Source organism: Elephas maximus, chromosome 8 (assembly GCF_024166365.1).
Source record: "Elephas maximus indicus isolate mEleMax1 chromosome 8, mEleMax1 primary haplotype, whole genome shotgun sequence".
NCBI lineage: Eukaryota > Metazoa > Chordata > Mammalia > Proboscidea > Elephantidae > Elephas > Elephas maximus.
This window is the reverse complement of record NC_064826.1, coordinates 47,016,616-47,037,928: the sequence shown is the minus strand read 5'-3', so window position 1 is coordinate 47,037,928 and position 21,313 is coordinate 47,016,616. Positions and strand designations below refer to the sequence as shown.

General features: G+C 39.1%; 1 protein-coding gene across 1 annotated transcript in view; it reads left to right on the top strand.

The window, feature by feature from the left end:
• GSAP (gamma-secretase activating protein) overlaps positions 1 to 21,313 on the top strand; it is a 99,602-nt gene that overhangs the window by 48,811 nt on the left and 29,478 nt on the right. Inside the window, exons 13-19 of the mRNA XM_049893082.1 lie at positions 5,696 to 5,773; positions 7,130 to 7,207; positions 11,720 to 11,812; positions 11,937 to 12,154; positions 14,689 to 14,758; positions 15,415 to 15,497; positions 18,891 to 18,944. Coding sequence (XP_049749039.1) covers positions 5,696 to 5,773; positions 7,130 to 7,207; positions 11,720 to 11,812; positions 11,937 to 12,154; positions 14,689 to 14,758; positions 15,415 to 15,497; positions 18,891 to 18,944 — 674 coding nt within the window. The remainder of the gene's footprint in view (positions 1 to 5,695; positions 5,774 to 7,129; positions 7,208 to 11,719; positions 11,813 to 11,936; positions 12,155 to 14,688; positions 14,759 to 15,414; positions 15,498 to 18,890; positions 18,945 to 21,313) is intronic.

Sequence of the window (21,313 nt, the reverse complement as noted above, 5' to 3'; positions counted from 1 at the left end):
GTGCTGTCTTCATATTGCAGGTTGTTAATGAGTCTTCTTCCAATCCTGATGCTGTGTTCTTCATATATCCCAGATTCTTGACTTACTTGCTCAGCGTACAGATTGAATAAGTATGGTGAAAGAATACAACCCTGACTCACACCTTTTCTGACTTTAAACCATGCAGTATTCCCTTGTTCTGTTCAAATGACTATGTCTTGGTCTATGTAGGTTCTGAATTAACACAATTAAGTGTCCTGGAATTCCCATTCTTCACAATATTATCCATAATTTGTTATGATCCACACAGTTGTACACCTCTGCATAGTCAATAAAACACAGGTAAACATCTTTCTGGTATCTATACATATATATGCCTACATATATCCTTATACATCAACACATATATTTTTGGGTTGTGTTCACTGTTGTTTGAAAATTATAAAAAAAAAATTATATGTCATAGCAATTACCAATGAGTTCTTTTTTTCTTGTGTTTTTTTTTTAGTGATATTATTATTTACCTTCATGAAGCTGTGTACACTTCATTCTCATTCGGTGTTACCTTTCCTATCACCAAAAATAACAAGTGTCTACTACTATCTAGAGAGTAAAACTCCCTCTCCTCCTTCTCCTGGTAACCACTAATGAACATTAGTTTCTGTATATTTACTTGTTCATGTCATTTCATAAAAGTGAGAACATACAATATTTTTTGTGTGATTTACTTATTTTGTTCAACATAATGGCCTCCAGGTTCATCTAAATTGTAAGATGTTTTGGGGATTCGTTTTTCTTTATCACTGGGCTTCAAAAGGAGTGAGTTGCTAACTGCCAATAGAAAATGAGAAGTGAAGTCCATTGGGTCTAGCAGCATGGAGGTTACTGTAAGCTGAGTGTGTTGGATGATTGAGGTGAGTTCTTGTTTGTGCTGGGTTAAGTGGAATGTGGAAGTTGTAGCAGCATGTATAGACATAAGGCAGCAGCTGCAAGAAGATGCGGGATTTAGGGAACATTATTTTTTGAAGATTATAGAGACTCTAGTATGCTTTAATGTTTACAGGACATATCTAGTAGAGAGGGAAAAGATGAGAGTACACAGCAGAGAGGACTAACTGGTAGAGTGAATTTGCTTAGAATTCAGAATAGAATAGGATTCAGAGCTTGTGTGGAGGGACTGGGGTAGGTTCAATTATGGTACTACACTTTCAATCTGTGGGGTGTAAAAAATCATATTAGGTTTAATTCTATGAGGCTTTTATTTCTTTTCATTTTATTTGTGCAGGAATGTCTCATGAACACTAACAGCTGTAAGTTATAAATGGGTTACCTGTGACATATCTGATAAAATATTTGTTAGGTTTTTCTGGCATTAGATGTGAATGAGTCTGTTTTTGCTTTCTCAGCCATGTCTGAGAGCATAGAAAATGAACTCTCTCAACCAACTTGAAATAGAAAAACAAACAAAAAATTCCAACCTATTTCAAATGAGATGCTTCCACATTCAAGAAGGAGCAAGTCAAAGAAACAACCTTTTGGTTTTTGACTAGTAAATTGTCTGTACGTGTTCCTGAAGCAGTTTTCAAAATGAGTTTTTTTTACCTTTGTGGTTTCTAAAAAAATGAAAACTACTCCAGTGAAGTAGGATTAGGGAAGTAAGGGACCAAAGGGTCTATGACTCCCTGAATAATAGCTTAATTCTCCACTGACTTGGAGGCCAGAAAACATGTTACAAAGTTCATAAAAGAAATATTGATGGTCTCAGAGCCTTATACGAACTCGACTTATTTCAGCTATTTATATTTATGATGATGATGCAATAATATTTGACATATAATTGTCACATCTTAGCCATTGGGAGCTACCTTGGCCTTTCAGCATTACTTCTGACATTCTTGAAGGCATCTTTGTCTGAGTTTCCCTGCCCTAAGAAATGACCTCAGCTGTCTTCGAAGGAATTAGAGGTTAAAATCTAGGTAGTGGGAGTGCTCATGAGAGTTGAAGGTATGGAAAATGCTGTTGCTGGTGTCTGGCCACTTATGCATGATTTAAGATTCTGAGACCACATAAATATTTCTAATAAATCTCTTATAATATGAGGGTAAATTAATCAGTGAGACTTTCTAAGACAGTGAGAGGAAAGAAAATGTTCTCATTCCTTCCGTGTTTCATAGCCAACACTGAAGCTGCACTTGGAGCATTCTTCTGTGTTCTAAGTCTATGGCGTAATTCTTTCTTGGGCACCACCTACTGGGAGGAATGAGTGGTGAAAAGTCTAAATTTTCCTTTTTGTTCTCACAATTACAAGAATTGCTCTTCACAAGTTCCCAGAATTAGGCCTGTGTTTTAGCATTTTATAGGGCCTTTCAATAATTGTTCCAATGAGATAATTTCCCTTGGAAAACTTTGTCCATAATAGCCTTCATTGTCTAAATGGTTTCCTGAAAGCTAGCCAACTTTGAGATGTTTTCTTCATCATTGATGAATATTTATCAAACATCTCTGGATACACCATTAAGAGGATGTTTTACTTTTCAAACTGTGACTTCTCCTTGTAAATAGCAACAAAATTATCCTGGAATAAAACTAATAATAGCTATCCCTTATAGCCATATATAACTTCTTTGTCAGAACGTTGTATACATTATTTCATTTAACTTTCACATAAAGACCTTATGAAGTAGGTTCTATTATTTTTCACATTTATAGATGAGGAAACTGAGGCTTAGAGAGTTTAATTAACTCGTCTGAGGTAATACATTGGTTGTTGTTTTTAGTTTGGTTGTTGTTGTTAGCTGCCATCAAGTCATTTCCGACTCATGGTGACCTTATGTATAACAGAAGGAACCATTTCCTGGTCCTGTGCCATCTTCATGATCGTTGGCATGTTTGAGCCTATTCTTGTGGCTATTGTGTCAGTCCATCTCCTTGACGGTTTCTCTTGTTTTTTGCTGACCCTCTACTGTACCAAACATGATGCCCTTTGCTAGCAATTGGTCTTTCCTGATGACATGTCTAAAGTAAGTGAGCCCTAGCCTCTCCATCTTTCCTTCTAAGGAACACTCTGGCTGTATTTCTTGTATGACTGATTTGTTTGTTCTTCTGGAAGTCCATGGTATAGTCAATATTTATCACCAACGCCACAACTCAAATGCAGTTACACTTCGTAAGCCAAAAAGCCAAGAACCTTCAAATCTGGATCTGATCCTTAACGTTGGCTGTACATTAGAATCATTTAAGGAGTTTTAAAAGATACTGCTACTAATGCCTGATTCTCACTTTGAAAGATTCTGACCCCACCTGGGGTGGGGTCTGGGCACCTGTGATTCCAAGTGAGTTTAATGAACTCTGAGGATTGAGTGCTCTAGAGCTGTATTGTCCGATACAGTAGCCACTACCACATGTGGCTACTCAAATTTTAATTGAAATAAAAAAATTAGTTCCTCAGCCACAGTACCACATTTCAAGTGCTCAATAGCCACATGTGGCTAGTGGCTACCATATTGGACAGTTGACTCCTGTGCGCCTGTGCCCTTGTGACCTTCCAAAGGTGGGTGGGCTGGCTTGTCCTGGGTTTGTTTGAGACAGGGGTTGTCTTTTTTTTTTTTTTGTATTGTTCTTTTTATTATTTTTAATTTAAACCAATGACTCATACAGTCGTTGTCTCCCCAATCCTCCCAGTAGCCCAATTAGTAGCAAATTAGCGTACCAATTAATGTTTTTTGTTGTTGCTGTTGTCATCATTTTAGCCCTTCCTTACTTTTCTGGCACTACAAGGCGCTCTAGGCTCATGTTGTATATTTCCTGCCTCAGTCCTGGAATTACCCATTTCTCCATGGAACCCTGGAAAATGTGTTTAGAAACCAAGATTTGAGTGATAAGTATGCTCATTGTTATTGGAGTGTCGTTAGTTTTAGGCCCTGTCAGCTGACACAGGAAAGAAATATATATGTATATATTAACCCGTGTGTATATGGTTATCTATAAATATTTCTATATGTTACCATTTTAACTAACCTATTGCTGTTGAATCGATTCATATATATAACAACCCTATAGGACAGAGTAGAACTGCTCCACAAGGTTTCCAAGGAGTGCCTGGTGGATTTGAACTGCTGACATTTTTGGTTAGCAGCTGTAGCTCACTGTAGCTCTTAACCACTGTGCCACCTTGTAACTATATAAAGCTAAACATCAGTTCTTACTGATGTCTCTAACTCTAGTCTATTACCAGGTATATCACTGTAGCCTCCTCCCCTTGCATATCAATTATTCATTTTTTATTATTAGACTTACTGGTTTGTGCAATTTATGAATTAACTTACTAATGTTCAATTGTTCTTACAATGCTGGGGAAAATACTACATAGATGTAGAAATCAGAATTCATACAACATAAAAGAACTAGATAAGCCAATAGTTTTAGCTCGCAATATGTTTATTGAAAAGTAGTCTAAGTGGTACATGGAGGCTTTTTTAACACCTATAAGGATTATTTCATTTTTTAAATTATTTAGTAATAGCATTACTTTTATTCTCAGTGTCTCACCTGTAAATTTTCAAAAAGTTATTATCACTGTGTGCTCAGCAGCCATAACAGTAATTTTACACCTAACAGGATTGTTTCCATTTTCATCTGATAAAATAATTATTTTTTATTGTTTTATATTTTTAGGATTTTCAATAAAATGTACCTTTAATACTACATTGCAGTTTTAAATGTCATTAAAAATTGTCACAAATGATAAATATTATAACAGTATGCTTATAAAAAATGTCCTTAAATGGCCTTCTTGGGGAAAAATGGGGTTCTTTTTTTTTTTTTTTAATTTTAACCATGATTCTTTGATAAAGTAACTAATGGAGTGTAATAGAAGAAACAGTGAGACCACTGAAGTAAAGCGATAATTGAATTCACACAGCTGGTTAGTATTAACTCTGGCATTAGAAACCTGGTTTCCAAACACTGACACCTTGTCAAGTTCCTTTCTACCTTGGAATCTTCTATTTCAGTTGATCACATAAATGTTCTCATTAGACTATAAGTATGGGTTCAAGCATAACATCCCCATTTGTGGCAACAGCTTCTAGAGATAATGTGTAGTTTTACACACTGGAGGAGATAGGAAGGCTGAGGGTGTCCTGCAGTGATGGGGTGAGGGAAGATGGCCAGGGCTTATTTGGAAAGGCCACCCTATGCTGGGGGCTGATCTTTGGCCAAGGTCCTCAGAGACCTGAAAGTGGGTGGAGTTTGGCTTGCACATGATGTTTGCTCTTATTGCCACATAACGTAGATCACAGTTTGCCTTTATATCTGGATAAACCACAAGACTGGAAACTTTAAGTGAAAAATGATAACACATTTTAATAAACGAGTCCATAACTATTGGTAATGACCAGAAGACAAGCTAGATAAGAGGGCATGGCAGTACATCTATGTTAGGAAAATCTTGTAAAGCTTTGGACACTTTTCTAGATTTCCAGGATATCATATTATTTTCCTATGCTTCAATAGCCTACCATAGTCCATTGCTTATAGTGCGTGCTGAGTAACTGTTGAATTGTAAATAGACAACTAAAATTTGGGAATAATTTTTTGAAGTAAGTTGAGGAAGAACTTCTAAATAAATAGAAGTAAGGTTAAGTGCCTTAGGAAACTCTGTTTTTTTTATTGCATAGTTTCTTTTAAACTGTACTAAATACCTTCTTACTTCTAGGAAGCTTGTGTGTATGCTACAGCCCGAAGTTTGACTCTTGGGAACAAATCACATACTCAGTGTTTTACTTTCATAAAGGTATTTTTCATTTATTCTTATTTCTTGCTTACTTTTACACTTTTTAAAATTAGTAGCAAATTAGCAGATAGATTTTAAAGTCTTATTTCTTTGCAATCAATTTTATCATTCCATTCTGTCCCTTCCACTGCTGCTGGTTAAGTGTAGTGTTTTGATAATACATGTTTCCTAAAGAAATTCAGTAATGGTGAATGCTAAGTGAGCTAAAGTATTTTATCTGCTATATTTTTTGATCCTGGCCTAGTTCTTTTTCTATGCCTGTGGACCAATCCTAGTGCATATATTTGCATTAAGTATGTTTGCTTTTTATTATTACTAATTGGAAAGTCTCTATAGAATTAATTCACGAAGTTACATAGCATTTTAGTTAAAAGCTTCCAGGAACTCAGCATACGTTTACTCCATTTCACGCATCTGTGGCCCAGAAATTGATATGTTGACAGGCTGAGAGAATAATAAAATGCCCAGCCTTTTCTAGTTCTGTGATCAGCGCCAGCTCAACCCTTAGTAATTTAGGTTGAACCAGTGCTAAAGAAAGAGTATTCGTTAAGTTCCTTAAAATTAGTATTTAAGTGGTACATGCTATGGATGAAATTAAAATTTTTAAAAGATAGATCTTGGTTAATATTTTAAAAATTGTATGCCAACTTGCACCAGAGTTTGTTATCCTACAGGAGTGTCTAATATTACCATAAGAGGTTAGAGATTTACGTAAAAAAGTTTAAGAACTTTCTCAATAATGAAGAAACCAAAAGTAATTTCAGTGCTATACGTATGTACATGCTTAAACAGCTTAAGTCTGAGGTTTTTGTGGAAAGTTTTCACACATTTTTCTAGTGATAAATCTCATGATTAAAATCAGTAAATAAAACTTTGCTGAAGATTATGAGTTGGAAAAATGGAGTGTGAAGCTGAATAGGCTGAGTTTGGTAGATAGTCTAATACTTCAGTTACTTTCTAACTAAAAGATGGGATTTGTGAGTGACGTGGAGAAGTCTCAGAGGGTCTTAATGACAAATGTATGGCAGTTAGCCCTGAGACGTGAAGGCTGATGAGCTACCTGGTCGCCATCTCTTGGATCCCTAGGTAGACTTCTTTGGATCCTGCCTTCCATGTACAAACCACCCCTAAGGTTATAAATGAGCTCAGAATAACTACTGGGTTGTGACCACACCAGATGATCCACCCCAGGGCTGGCTTTTAGAGAGTGATGGGAAACCATGAAATCCAGAGATCCGAAGATGCTTGCTACATCAGCTTCACAGCCGAGAGTGTTATAGGGCCATTGTTTGGGGTGGCAGTACCACTGTTTGTTTCTTAATGCTCTTTCTCTCACATCCTGTACTCTTTCTTCAGGGCACAGCAAAACCTTCACCGCTGCTCTTGGGAGTGGTGACTCACATGTGACAAAGGGCGTTACTTTTCTCAACCTTGGTAGGTAACAGAGAGATACTCATTTCTTTGCTCTGCCTTTTCCTTCCAATACATGCTTTCCTCGACATCTATATCATTTCTTCGCCATGCACTCCATTTTCTCATGCCTCTTTGGGACTTGGACTGTGACGACTCAGTGACCTTTTTGAAGCCTGATGGGAAGCGGTTTGCTCTGGAAAGAAGCTGTCCTCCCCATTAGCCTTTTGGAGGGATCCATTTACCTATTTTTTAGAGAACCTAAGGAACTTAGAGAAACTAAACTGTATTACTTTCCTATTGCTACTGTAACAAGCTGCCACAAATTTAGGATTTAAAACAGTACAAACATATTATAGTTCTGGAGGTGAACTTTCTTATGTTTTTGGTAGTAGTCCTGAAAAGCCACTAGTTAAAATAAAGATGAGGACAGTGATGAGATGTTCCCTAACAGTGTATGAGAAATAATACATCATGTTGTCCCTTGACTCTAGAGAGGACAAGGATCTTTGGGAAATTGTCTATTCATTGTTGCTAATTGCTAAAAGCCTCCAAGTCCCACAGATGATATATGGATCAACTTGAATGAGTGGCTTTTTGTTGAATAAATATGGTAAAGGTAACATGAGCATATTAAGGGAGTCTGTAAAGAAGAAAATAAAGATAGGATTTATTGTACCTCCACACTGAAAACTTCTTTTCCATGTCAATTGAAACGTAGGGCATAAACAATGTGGCATGTGACTAAGTAACAAAACTGTTACTTGCTACATGTGGAATATGGCACAACAGTTAAAGAAGGAAAGCTTCAGGTTAAGAGCACATGATTCTTGGACAGCTTCCTCCATCCTTGTTCCCAGTCCATCTGCTATCATGACAAAGGTTTAGGAAGGCGCAAGGTGAAGGAGCTGGGCAAAGTGAGAATCTAAAATGATAGGAAAGTCCATAGAAAGATTTATATTTTGAACAATACTATTGATGAGGTAAGGAGCCTGGTGGTGCAGTGATTAAGCGCTTGGCTGCTAACTGAAAGGTTGGTGGTTTGAACCTACCAGCTGCTCTGTAGAAGAAAGATGTGGCAGTCTGCTTCCATAAAGATTACAGCCTTGGAAACCCTATGGGGCAGTTCTGCTCTGCTTTATAGGCTCTGTATGAGTTGGAATCGACTCAGGGCAATGGATGAATGGATTGATGAGGTTAGACATTTTATGCTAAGTGGGCCAGTGTATGGCAAATTTTAACCTGATCTCTGAACCTGTGGGAAATTGCCTTAGAGAGGCCTGGTTCCACTGCTTCCTGTGATAAGAGAGATAAATATAAGGTTTCCTGGGTCTGGGACTTGATTCTTATCAGCAATGCTATATCAACATCCCATCACAAGGATGATGTGGGAAACGCCACTAAAAAAACTTAGCATTTTGCGAGGGCAAAATTATCCTTCCTTTTTTTAACCCATGGGAATGTACTCTTGAAAAGGGCAGGCATGATTTAATCTGTGGTCTTTAGAGCGTGGAGAGGGAAGAAATTCTAGAGATTTGTAAAAATAGTCCTGCTTAAATAAGTTGCCTTTCCTTTTTAAGCACATTTTATTTTATAGGCAAAAAAATTGTACCCAAGATTAAAACTGTTCTAGAGGTAATTTTTATAACAATGTTATTTTTTTGAATGTATGTGTTTCATGCTATTAATTACGCACAATTTCCCAGAATTGTCACCTTGTTAAAAGGGGCCTATATTGATTGAAAATATTAAAGAATAGTTTTGGAAATTTTCCATGAACCCAAAACACCTCTATATGTGTTTATAAAAAAAAAAAAAAAAGCTACCATTTGTTTAATGAATATTATATACTATATGGAGCCCTGGTGGCACAGTGGTTAAGAACTCGGCTACTAACCAAAAGGTCAGCAGTTTGAATCCACCAGCCACACCTTGGAAACCCTATGGGGCAGTTCTACTCTGTCCTATAGGGTTGCTAGGAGTCTGAATCAACTCCATGGTAGCAGGTTTGGTTTGGTTACTGCCCCACAGGGTTTCCAAGGTAGATTTGAACTGCTGACCTTTGGGTTAGCAGCTGAGCTTTTAACCACTGTACCACCAGCACTCCTTGGATTGGTTGTATGTTATATATTTTACTTAAGCTATCTTGATCCTTACAATTCTGCTCAGTGATGTCACCATTTTACAGATAATGAAATTGTGGCTTAAAAGGGCAGAATTGTGCATCAATAGCAAACACGCAAACACGTTCTCTTGTGGTTTTGGAGGTAAGAAGTCTGAAAGGAGTCTTAAGTGGCTACAGTCAAGATGTGGACAGGACTGGTGTCTTCCAGAGGCTCCAGGGAAGAATTCTTTCCTTTCCTCCTCCAGAGTCTAGAGGCTGGCATTTCTCAGTGCCCTACCTCCCTAATCTCTTCCGTCGTCACATGGCCTTCTCCTCTTCTGTAATCAAATCTCCTTCTGACTCTCTCTTCTAATGACATTTGTGATTACACTGGGCCCCCTGGATAATCCAGGACCATCTTCACATTCGAAGATCCTTTATTTAATCACATCCCTTTTACCAGGTAAATTAACATATTTTCGGATTTCAGGCATTAGGATGTAGACATTTTTGGAGGACCATTTTTAAGCCTACCACAGGCACTATTGACATTTTTGGTGAGACATTAATTCTTTGTGTGAGATTGTTTTACACACTGAGGGATTTAACATCTCTGCAGGCCACCTCATCAAATGCTAGTAGATCCCTCTTACTCCCCCTGCCCCCCACACACCCAAATTCCAATGATTGTGATAACCTAAAGCACCCTTTAACATTTCCAAATGTTCCCTCCCCCAGGGACATAGTACCACCCTAGTTAACAGGTGGTAGGACTAGGTATTAACCTAGGTCATTTGATACTGAAACCCTTTCCACTCTGCTACACTGTATTGTTATTTGTGTTTTTTCACTTAAGTGTGGGCATAATAATAAGATTATTGGAACCATTTGTGCTAAGCACTTTAACATCACTTAATCCCCAGTTGAATGGACACCATATGTGAATTGCTCAGAGTTTTACATCCTCTTTCTTTTCCTCTCCACAGAACCCTTTCTATGCAAATATTTAGCTTGTGTTTCTTTGTGTCTAGAAAAAGCTGTCTCACGCATAATCTAAATATTTCATCTCTATAAAATTCATTACTATCATGTGTATTTCTCTGTTTTTCTGAGATCCAAGAAGAAGTTATTGGCAAGGGCTACTTTCGCCCTCCCATTCTCCAGGACTTATTTTTACACTGTGTCTCAATCTGGGTACAAAAATATCTACTGTAGGGACCGTGAGGTGTGAATTCTAGACAGCTAGCTAGTAAATTAGCACTTCACAAAGTGTCAGAATGCCTGAGAATTGTCTTGATGAATGTCAATTTGAAGTTTCTCCAAAGAAAAGGATGATGATGATGCTTGAACAAACATGGGGAACTAAATCTAAGACCTCTCTCAAACTGGCAGAAACTATAAAGGAAATTCCCGTTTTAAGCTCTTTTCAGCTTATCAAATGAAAGAATAATTCATGTTGCTTGAAATTTTTTATTCTAGTTTTGTTCTTTCAGAGATACTTTAGATTCGTATAAACCCACAGTTCACTTAGTAACAAAATTACAGGTATAAATTAGATAATCATAGCTAAATATCTGAAAAAAATTAGCCACAGATAGAAAGAAATGAGATCTGGCTAGTAAGAATTTATTTATTTATTGTACTTTAGATGAAGGTTTACAGGACAAACTAGCTTCTTATTAAACAATTAGTACACATATTGTTTTGTGACATTGGTTACCAACCCTACAACATGTGAATATTCTCCCTTCCCGACCTTGGATTCCCTATTACCAGCTTTCCTGTCCCCTCCTGCCTTCTAACCCTTGCCCCTGGGCGAGTGTGCCCCTTTAGTCTCGTTTTGTTTTATGGGCCTGTCTAATCTTTCCCTGAAGGGTGAACCTTGGGAGTGACTTCATTACTGAGGTAAAAGAGTGTCTTGGGGCCATACTCTTGGGGTTTCTCCAGTCTCTGTCAGGCCAGGAAGTCTGGTCTTTTTTTGTGAGTTAGAATTTTGTTCTACACTTACCTCTAGCTCTGTCCAGGACCCTCTATTGTGATCCCTGTCAGAGCAGTCAGTGGTGGTAGCTGGGGACCATCTAGTTTTACTGTTCTTAGTCTGGTGGAGGCCATGGTACATGTGATCCATTAGTCCTTTGGACTGATCTTTCCCTGTGTCTTTGGTTTTCTTCATTCTCCCTTGCTCCAGTTGGGGTGAGACCAGTGGAGCATCTTAGATGGCCACTCACAAGTGGCCAGTAAGAATTTAAACAAAAATAGAAGATGTTAGTTGATTTATAATACTGACAGCAGTCAGCTTGTTATTACATTGGTAAAAACTTTTGGGTTTGTGAGGTCCAAAGAAAACAGAGATAATGTGAAATTCTGAGCTTTATCTGTACCTGGACAGCTCTTCCCATATATCGATGACTTAACATCTTTCTCTTCTACAGACTATTTCGTGGCTGTTTACTTACCTGGTCATTTCTTCCATCTACTTAACATACAACATCCAGACTTGATCTGCCACAGTCTGTTTCTGACAGGTATGGCTGTAGTTTTTCCCCATGGGCATGATCTGTTTGGGTTTATCTTGATTTTAATATTTATATTTGGGTAGGATGGAGTGTTTTATTTTTTTTGCTGATCTCCTTTTTTCTTTTTGGCCAGGAAAAAATGAAATGATTGATATGCTACCTCATAGTCCTTTACAGTCACTGTCAGGGTCCCTGGTACTGGACTGGAGTTCTGGAAAGCTCTATAGAGCACTCCTCAACCAGTCATATTTGTTACAGTTCCTGTGGAACACACCCCTGGACTGTGAGAGGATGGCCGTGCTGCATTGTGTGCTCTCCTGCAGCAGAGAATCACGGTTCCTGGAAGCCCAGGTGGGAACAGAGCTTAAGTTTAAAAATTGGCAAGTAGACAACCCCAAGTGTATTCATTTAGTGGTTGGAAAAAAACAGAAGTTATTTTTATTTGGTGACAATTGAGGTCTATGGTCTCTGTCCTGACTCAAATACATTCTTTTCCTTTTTTGTGGTTCCCTGCCAAATATCAAAGTGTGAAGCCATGTCTGTCCTTTTGAGTGCTCTCTTTTCTGTACTGTGAATAAATATTTAGCAACATCAGTAATATTCCAAAGAAGTGCTCAGTAAATAATGAGTTTCTCAAATATTCTACTTTTTCTCCTGGTCTGCATTCAGTGACTGTCATCAAAAGGACTAAACAGTGGTAACAGACATTTATTACCTATATTAATACAAATAGCTTACATTCGTACTGCACATAACAGTTTACAAAGTATTACAGATATTCACAATAGCCCTGTGAAGTCAAAGAAACCCTTATCATAGTTGATTGGGACCAACAGGTGGTTGATTAACTGAAAAAAAAAAAAAGACACCTTCAACATTGTATTTTAAACTAGAACACACAAATGTACATTTATTCACCCATCTTTTTATGTAGATGAATGCTCTTTGAGTGTGTGTGCATCAGCTAGTTAGAGTTCAAAACTGTTTTTCTTGCATAAGAGCGCTAGTAATGTGTTATCTCTGACTTCCTCTTACTTTATTTTCATTTTTAAAGAGAACAATAATTTCAAGACCCTTCCAGAGCAATCCGTATATAGGATCTTTCTAAACTCTGGCATTTTTTCCCCAGTCTTTTTAGTTGTCTCATCTACACCTTGTTTTTAAGTAAGATTTTTTAGATACATGCCTTTGTTGAGTCTTTCCAAAGCGTTCAATTTATCTTTTATTGACCCCAAGTAGTCTTTTTACATGTTTATTTTATTTATGTATGGTAATATTTTATTACCTGTTACTCTTGGCCATGGAGTTGATTCCAACCCATAGCAACCCTATAGGACAGAGTAGAACTTCCCTATAGGGTTTCCAAGGAGCAGCTGGTGGATTCGAACAGCTGGCCTTTTGGTTAGCAGCTGTATCATTTAACCACTGCCCCACCAGGGCTCCTAATGCTTTATTAGATTACCTAAATGTGAAAATAAAAACAACTAGCATAAACATGTTTGGGAATTAAAAAAAACAAACCCATTGCTGTCCAATTCATTCTGCCTTATAGCAACCTTATAGGACAGAGTAGAACTGCCCATAGAGTTTCCAAGGAGCACCCAGTGGATTCAAACTTCTGACCTTTTGGTTAACAGCCATAGCTCTTAGCCACTATACCACCAGGGTTTCCGTGTTTGGGGGTAGAAACAGCTTATTGGTAGGGACAGAAATGTGAGGGCCTAGGTCAGTATACCTGAGCCAGGGAATGAGACATTTCATTCCTCTAGCAGGACCAATTTAGAGAGTTGTTGATATAAAAGGGATTATCCCTCTCTTAAGTGAGCCCTGGCAGCACAATGGTTAAGCACTTGGCTGCTAACAGAAAGGTTGGAAGTTGGAATTCACTAGCTGCTCTGAGGGAGAAAAGACCTGGCAATCTGCTGCCGGAAAGATTATAGCCTAGGAAACCCCATGGGGCAGTTCTACTTTGTCCTATATGGTCACACTAGGACTTAAAATTGACTGAATGGCACACAACAACAGCCCCTCCCTTGGAGGGCAGTGCAGTGATGCTCACAAAGGTTTAATGGCGCGAGTGTTCACACTGATGACTGAGCTGGAATTCAAATTCCTGGTCATCTGCATCCAAGCTTAGTAGTTTGGTGTTCTCCAGTATCCTACAATTCTCACTGGTACATTACCGTACAGAGGCCTATCTATGGAAAATAGCACTTATGGCAAGCACTGAAATTGCGCCCCTGAGCAGGGGTATAGCAAAAGCAACAAATGCCCAGGGCCAATCTCTAAGTTCACCCCACCCCTCCAATTTCAGGATGAATTGACATTGATAGCAGCAACCCATCAGAACACCATACCCCCTTGTGTTCTGCTGCCTCAGTCAGGTGCCTTTCATATTTGTGGCATCTTGAAATGTCATTCCATGTCTCATCTGGCACCCCCTTAGACTTGCGCCATCCCCCCGCCCCCAGCACACCTCTGTGTCTACAGTGCTTGAGGAAGGACGTTGGGCCCTACCGGTTAATAGAAGCTGCTCAGTGGTGCCCCCCTTCGAGTGGCACCCAGGGCAGGTGCTATGCCTGCCATTCCTTAGATACGCCTCTGGCTACTCTAACAAACAAACATTGGTTGAAGAAGATTTATTTGGGTCCCAGCCAAGGGCATTTATTTAAAAAATGTGTAAAAGAAGACCTCATTATAATACCATTTTACCCCTATAGTCTTGCATTATGTACCTTGAAAATAATGTGGAGGTGGTGTACCCTCAGGTCTTTCCAAAGTATATATAGGATTAAACAGAGTCACATATATTTGTACTTCTTTGGTGGTGGGGATGGTGTGGAGATCTGACTACCAGCAGAATTCTGTCTTCTTACTTTTTAAAGATTATTCAGTGGATTTCTGAGAACATCTCTGCCTGCCATTCATTTGACCTCATTCAGGAATTTATAATTGGTAGGTGTTGCTGATGTTGTATGTAAAGCTGAATACTTGACCCTTTAGCTCGAGGGAAAGTCATAAATTGATAATGCCTCAATCTGTCCAAATGCTGTTTAGGAGCATTTTTTTTTTTTTTAATTCTGCTGTAGTTTGCAGCTAATTAAATTTTGTTCTCTTGTGGTTTTGTGACAAGCAGTGGCTGTTCAGAGACTGATGATATATATATGAGATGTGTTCCTGATTCTATAACCTTATTAGTGATTTTTTTTTTTTTTTCCAGTTAGATGCAACTTTCTTAGCCCAGTTTGCTGTTGGCTAGTTCTATGTAAAGTAGTGTAATGTCATTTGGGTAGATAAAAGCACCAAATAAATTTTTGAGAAATTATTCTCATCATAAAAATGGCACAATAAGAAGACAGAACCTGAACTTCTTAGTCAGTAGATAAAATCATAATGCTTAACCTTTTGAGGATGAAGGATAAGGCGATGAAAATTTTGGTTGGTTTGCTCATTTTTGTTTTCCTTTCAATTTTCTTTATTTTTTCAGAACATGAATTGTCCTTTGTTAAACATTTTCATAATTTAAGCATTTAGCATTAAGCATGTCTGTTAAACTTACTCTTTTTATTAAGCCATGCCTTTTTTTTTTTTCCTTTCAAAAATGTACTCAGCTTCTTCATACTGGAGCATATATCCAGAGACAAGTAATATAGATAAACTTTTGCCATATTCCTCAGTGCACACCTGGAATACAGTAAGTTAATACTTTGAAATATATAAGCAATTAAAATAGATTCATGGTTGTTGGTCAGTTGTAGCACATCCGTGTCACAGTAACCAAGGTTGTGATATAATTTGTGTTGACTTAAAAAGAAGTAAATGGGAATTTGCTGGCAGAAAAAAATAGTGAATCCCAACCTTTGGCTAAAGGTGGATACACACACACACACATATACAAAGGTATGTTGTTACTGTGTGCCATCAAGTCCATTCCGACTCGTAGAGACCCTATAAGACAAAGTAGAACTGCCCCATAGGGTTTCCTATTTTGTAATCTTTATGGGAGCAGATCCCCAGATCTTTTCTCCCATGGAGTCACTGGTGGATTCCAACTGCTGACCTTTTGGTTAGCAGCCTAGTGTTTATTAATCATTGCGCTGCCAGGGCTTCTGGTATAAAAAAAACAAAAACCCAAACTGGTTGCCGTTGAGTGGATTCCTACTCACAGCAAGTCCACAGGACACAGTAGAACTGCCCCATGGGGTTTCCAAGGAGCGGCTGGTGGATTCAAACTGCTGAGCTTTTGCTTAGCAGCTGAGCTCTTAACCACTGCATGACCAGGGGTCCATTTATAGACTTACAAAACAGTAGCATTGAAGGAGAAGGTATAGGACATTTGTTATCCTTCCTTCTACCAGGCAGAACTAACCTATATTGTCTTCAAATGATATTTTTATTTTATGAGTTACTAGAGTGGATTAAAATATCAGTTTTATTTTTTTCAGGTTTTTATAAGTGGTGAAAGGCTGAGCCACAGCTGCCACTCTGAGCTGTTCTGCTTACTGAATAGATTTTCCCAGTCTAATAAAGAAAATTTGTAATGCTTCTAAGGCTTCAGGATCAGTAAAGTTAGTAATCTTAAGCAAGCTCACTCATTCAGCCTTTTCTTCCTGTGAGTCCAGACTCCCTCCATTTTAAATTAGGAAGTACGAAGCTCAAACATTATTAACTTTCTCTTGAACGTGGTGCAGTAAACCCTGATTTGTTGGACCAGCAAGTGAAAACCATGTATAAGGCTGCCTCTGAAAAAGCTGCCTCCTCTCCGGTCATGTTTAGGTGTTAGAACTACAGACTTCGTCTTGAGGCAGAAGTTTCTGTCACCCATAGTTTTACAGCAATTAAACATAAAAGAACCACTGTAATGCTAACCAACAAAGTGATGTGATTAAAAACGAACAAACAACAAAAGAAGGTATCTAGAAAGGTAAGTTTAATTTAGGTAACCCAGACATAGAAAAAGACATACTAGGATAAATTGTAGCACTTCTCATTTTGTATTTAGACTATTTCTAAATATAAACCAAAAAACCATCAAGTGGATTTGACTCATTGCAACCCTATAGGACAGAGTAGAACTGCCCTATAGGGTTTCCAAAGCTGTAATTTTTAGGAAGCAGACTGCCACATCTTTCTCCACAGAGCAGCTCGTAGGTTCGAACCTCCAACCTTTTGGCTAGCAGCCCAGTGTTTAACCACTATGCTACCAGGGTGCCTGGATTTCTTAATATAGTCCTTAAAAAAGAAGTATCATGTGTGCTTGAGGCATGACGAAGATAAAGTTAATTTCTAAAATTTTGGTACATACAATAGTAGTGTTTTCTTAAAGGCTCTTTTTTGTCGTCTTTTACTGTTATAGTTAGTGAACTTCCATGAATTATAAGGGAATCATAAGAATACGAGGGGATTATAAGGAAAGACCTGAGCTTATTCCTTCTTCTCCACGCCGCTACTTTTGTCTTTAAGAACAATTGCAACTGTACAGGCAGACGCTGTGGTAGGCAGTTTGCAGGTTAAACCTCCCTAGGGTCAGGAAATGCACATCTCGGCTTCCTTCCCCCACGCCCAAAGTTGTTACTCCGTGGTTAAAACTGCGTCCAGGAGGCAGGGCCGGGTTCACCAGTTTCCAGGGTTGTGTTTGAAGATGGAGCACACGCTAATTGGATGTCCTGTGACAGTGTCACCCTGACAGGCAACGCTGCACTTTGCATTTCTCATGACTTTGTAGGGCAGAGGAGCTTTGTGGACATACACAGAACGACATCAGGAAGTCCTACAATAAGTACAATATAAAAAAACCCGCATCTAAAACCACCGTCTACTGTGCTTATTTTAGGGTTTGCTATGTCGCTTTCAACTTCTTGCGGTTAGAGTAGGTTACCTTTAAGGTCTCTTCTAATTCTAAAATTCTATGATTCTGTGCTTATCTTTAGTAATAATGTAAATCACCTACTTTTCCTGTCTCTAATCGGCAAATGTGCTTAATGCTACATCTTTAATGAAATCTTAACCACAATAGAAGGAACTCTGGTGGCGTGGTAGCTAAGCACTCGATTGCTATCTGGAAGGTCAACGGTTTGAACCCATCAACAGCTCTGCTGGGGAAAGATATGACAGTCTGCTCCTGTAAAGACTGCAGCCTTGGAAACCCTATGGGGCAGTTCTACTCTGTCCTATATGGCCTGTAAGGTTGCTATGAGTTGGAATTGACTTAATGACAAAGGCTTTAGTTTGTTTGGTTTGGTGGGGCAAACAATTAAGCACTCAGCTGCTAACTGAAAGGTTAGCTGTTTGAACCCACCGAGCAGCTCTGCGGAAGAAAGACCTGGTGATCTGCTTCCATAAAGATTATAGCCAAGAAAACCCATAGGGCAGTTCTGCTTTGTTACATGAGGCCTTTATGAGTCGAAATCTTCTCGACAGGACGTAACAACAACAACATCCTTCATTTGAATTTGTTTAAATGATGACAAGTTAACAGAACGTCATCGTTTGGACTTCCTGATATGAACTGCACCCTTTCCCATTTGCCATGGTGAGAGTGCTGCACAGACTCTTTGGGGAGCTCTTATCTCTGAAATTATGGTGGAGGGTGAGGTGCAGAAACATTTTCCACTGAAGTTATATGAGAATCCCATTAACCTTGTTTCCCTTGCACTGAGGCAGAGGCTAACTATAATATATTTAAAGTGAGAGAAAAGAGGAGGGAGGAAGGAATACAAATAATGGAGCATTTTCCTCCTTATTACATTTGATGGTACAAGTGAACCTGCCTCATTTGTTCTTAAATGGAAATGTGTAAAACCTATGCTTTCAGTCTTTTCCTTTGGATCTTGTCAATTATTTTCATCATGACTTTAAGGAATATTTCCTTTCCTGGATCAGGAGATAGGCTGCATGTGTTCACTGTTATCTCTCTACCCTGAGGTTTATTTAAAGCAGAGGTTAGCAAACTGGAAGCTGCCCTCAGCCAGGGAGAACAGGAATACCATCAGCTTCTGTCTAGGGGAAAACACTTCCTGCAGGCTTGAGCCTGTGGTCGTTGATGCATTTAACAGATTGTATATGTGTGTGTTTTTTCTAACCATAGGAAATTCCTGGAATAACCCTTGTGACAGAAGAGATCGCATTGCCTCTTATGAAGGTAAGTCACTTACAGTGAGAAACAAAAGCCCAGATGTGCACTGCCTCCTTGCTTGCCTCCACACTCGACCTGACCTCGAGTTAAACTGTGGCCCTGAGTTTTGTCAGGTCCTAAAGGGATTATAAACTGCTGGGGGAGAATGGGAGTAAGGGGTGGGTGAGGGCTGCCTCTCTAGAGAATCCTTCCTAAGTGGGTGAGTAGTCACGAGTGAGTCCCTGGATGGTGTAAACAGTTAATGCGTTTGACTGCTAACCAAAAGGTTGGTGATTCAAGTCTGCCCGGGGTGCCTCAGAAGAAAGGCCTGGCAATCCACTTCTGAAAAATCAGCTATTGAAAACCCTATGGAACACAGTTCTACTCTGACACACACGGGGTTGTCATAAGTCAGAACTGACTCGACAGCAACTCGTTTCGTTTTGGTTTTAGTTACTTAGTATGGTATTATGGTCATTCTTAGGAACACTCTTTGAAGAGGGAAGTTTTCTAAAGATATGAGAAAATTACAGGGCTCAACTTAAGCCACAGACTAGTACTTGACACTGCACCTCAAACCAGCCTGTACTGGAATTCTTGTGAATTGTCTTTAGAGGGCCTGGTAGGCATTTTTACTTCATTTGTGCTGTCACTCCCTCGACACACACGTGTGCGCGTGCACAAATACATGTGCACAAATGCACAAACATACGCGCACACACACGCAGGCTTCAATCTTAAAGCCATTGAATAACCTGAGTTGGGATTATCTCATTTCCTTCTGGTTCTAACAATAGCTTTTTTTTTCTCAAGAAATGCTGTATTGGCTCACTATGTGGTCTCAGCCAAGCTTCTGTGTGCCTTCTTCCTGCCCACTGAGGTATAGCTACTAGTGTCTTTCTGCCGTCTGGTGGTTTCAGAAGAGTGTGAGCACAATAGAGAGAGGTGAGGGGGGTGGGGTGAGTAGCAAAGAATACGTATGTAGTTAAAAACTGGGGAGTATTTTATCATAGGTTCCTTGAAGTTCCTTTGTTGTTTTTGGCGCTGCCTCTTGTTAATTATAGCTTGGTGTGCACTGGGAAATCTCAGCTTCTGGCATCAGGCAACTCACTGTGCTGCTGCCTTTTATTTATGTTCGATTTCTTTGGACATATGAAGGCCAGGCCAAGCCTGGACGCTGGGGAAATCCTGGGCATTTGACATCACACTGATGCCTTGGGGGTGAGAGAGGGCAGACCGGGGTGGGGGGCCTAGTGGTTTAGGTTTTGGTCCCAGAAGAGGCTTTTAAAGATAGACTGATAAGCTATATTTCTAGGCAAAAGTGTGGGACCTGGGTGAAGCCCTACTAAAGCAGTAAGGTGAAGGGGATAAACAGTGATTTATTAATAGTCTCAAAGGTTCTTATTAAGAGACTCCAGCCTTTCATTTTATTATTTCTACCTCTACCACTATCACTGCCAAACCCATAATGTATTTAATGGACAAAGAACAAACTAGTGAAGAAGTTTTTAAGGAACATCACCCACAATTCTACAGTTCTTAGGATATCCGCTGTCTTCCCCCTGCACCTGGTTTCCTTTTGGTCTTTGTCATAGTAAGCATATTTTACCTAGCTGTAATAGAGATCTAGAGATATTTTATAAATATTATAAAAATATAATATATCAAGTTGCTGTAATATCAGTCACACTACTACATAGACTTGATAATTATGATTTCTGATCACTGAATAGGATCCCACTGGATGTACTGCTGGGACTGGCCTGGTCTTAGGAGAGGATAGTACTGGGTTTGGTTTGACCAGAATCTCCTCTCCCCACCCTCACCCCATCCTAATCACTCAGCACAGTACCTACTCAGTACCTTCCAGCTCACTGGACACCTGGCCTTGATATCTCTTTTATTTCCCCATCTCTACTTGGATCATACCATTTATTTGAAGCTTCTGCCTTTCCCTTTGACCTACTTCTTCTACCCCAAGTCCCAGCTTAATTATTTTGTGATGGATCTGGTTGCAGTGGCACGTCCTATTCTCTGCTCCTCCCTCCCCAGCCCCAGTTATGTGGGTGTTCTTGCCATGCTTACTTGCTAAAGTTGGCTCTGAATATCCATGACTTGAGTCATAAGTTACCTTTAGAATGTGTGATTGCTGCCAGACTCTTTCCTTGTGGGCTGAGGGACCCCTATTGATGCTGACCACATTTGCTTCCATTCTGCCCTGATAAGGAGTTGGGTAGGTAAGGGCAAAATGGAAGCAGAAACACACTTTTCTCCTGCTCAGTCTGCAAATAATTCTAGTGTGAAGTAGAGCACTTTGCAAATGTTTGATATATGAAAATGTTGGAGTGGATAAACCACTTAAATTAGAAGAGTGTTACTTGAAAGATAAAAACCTT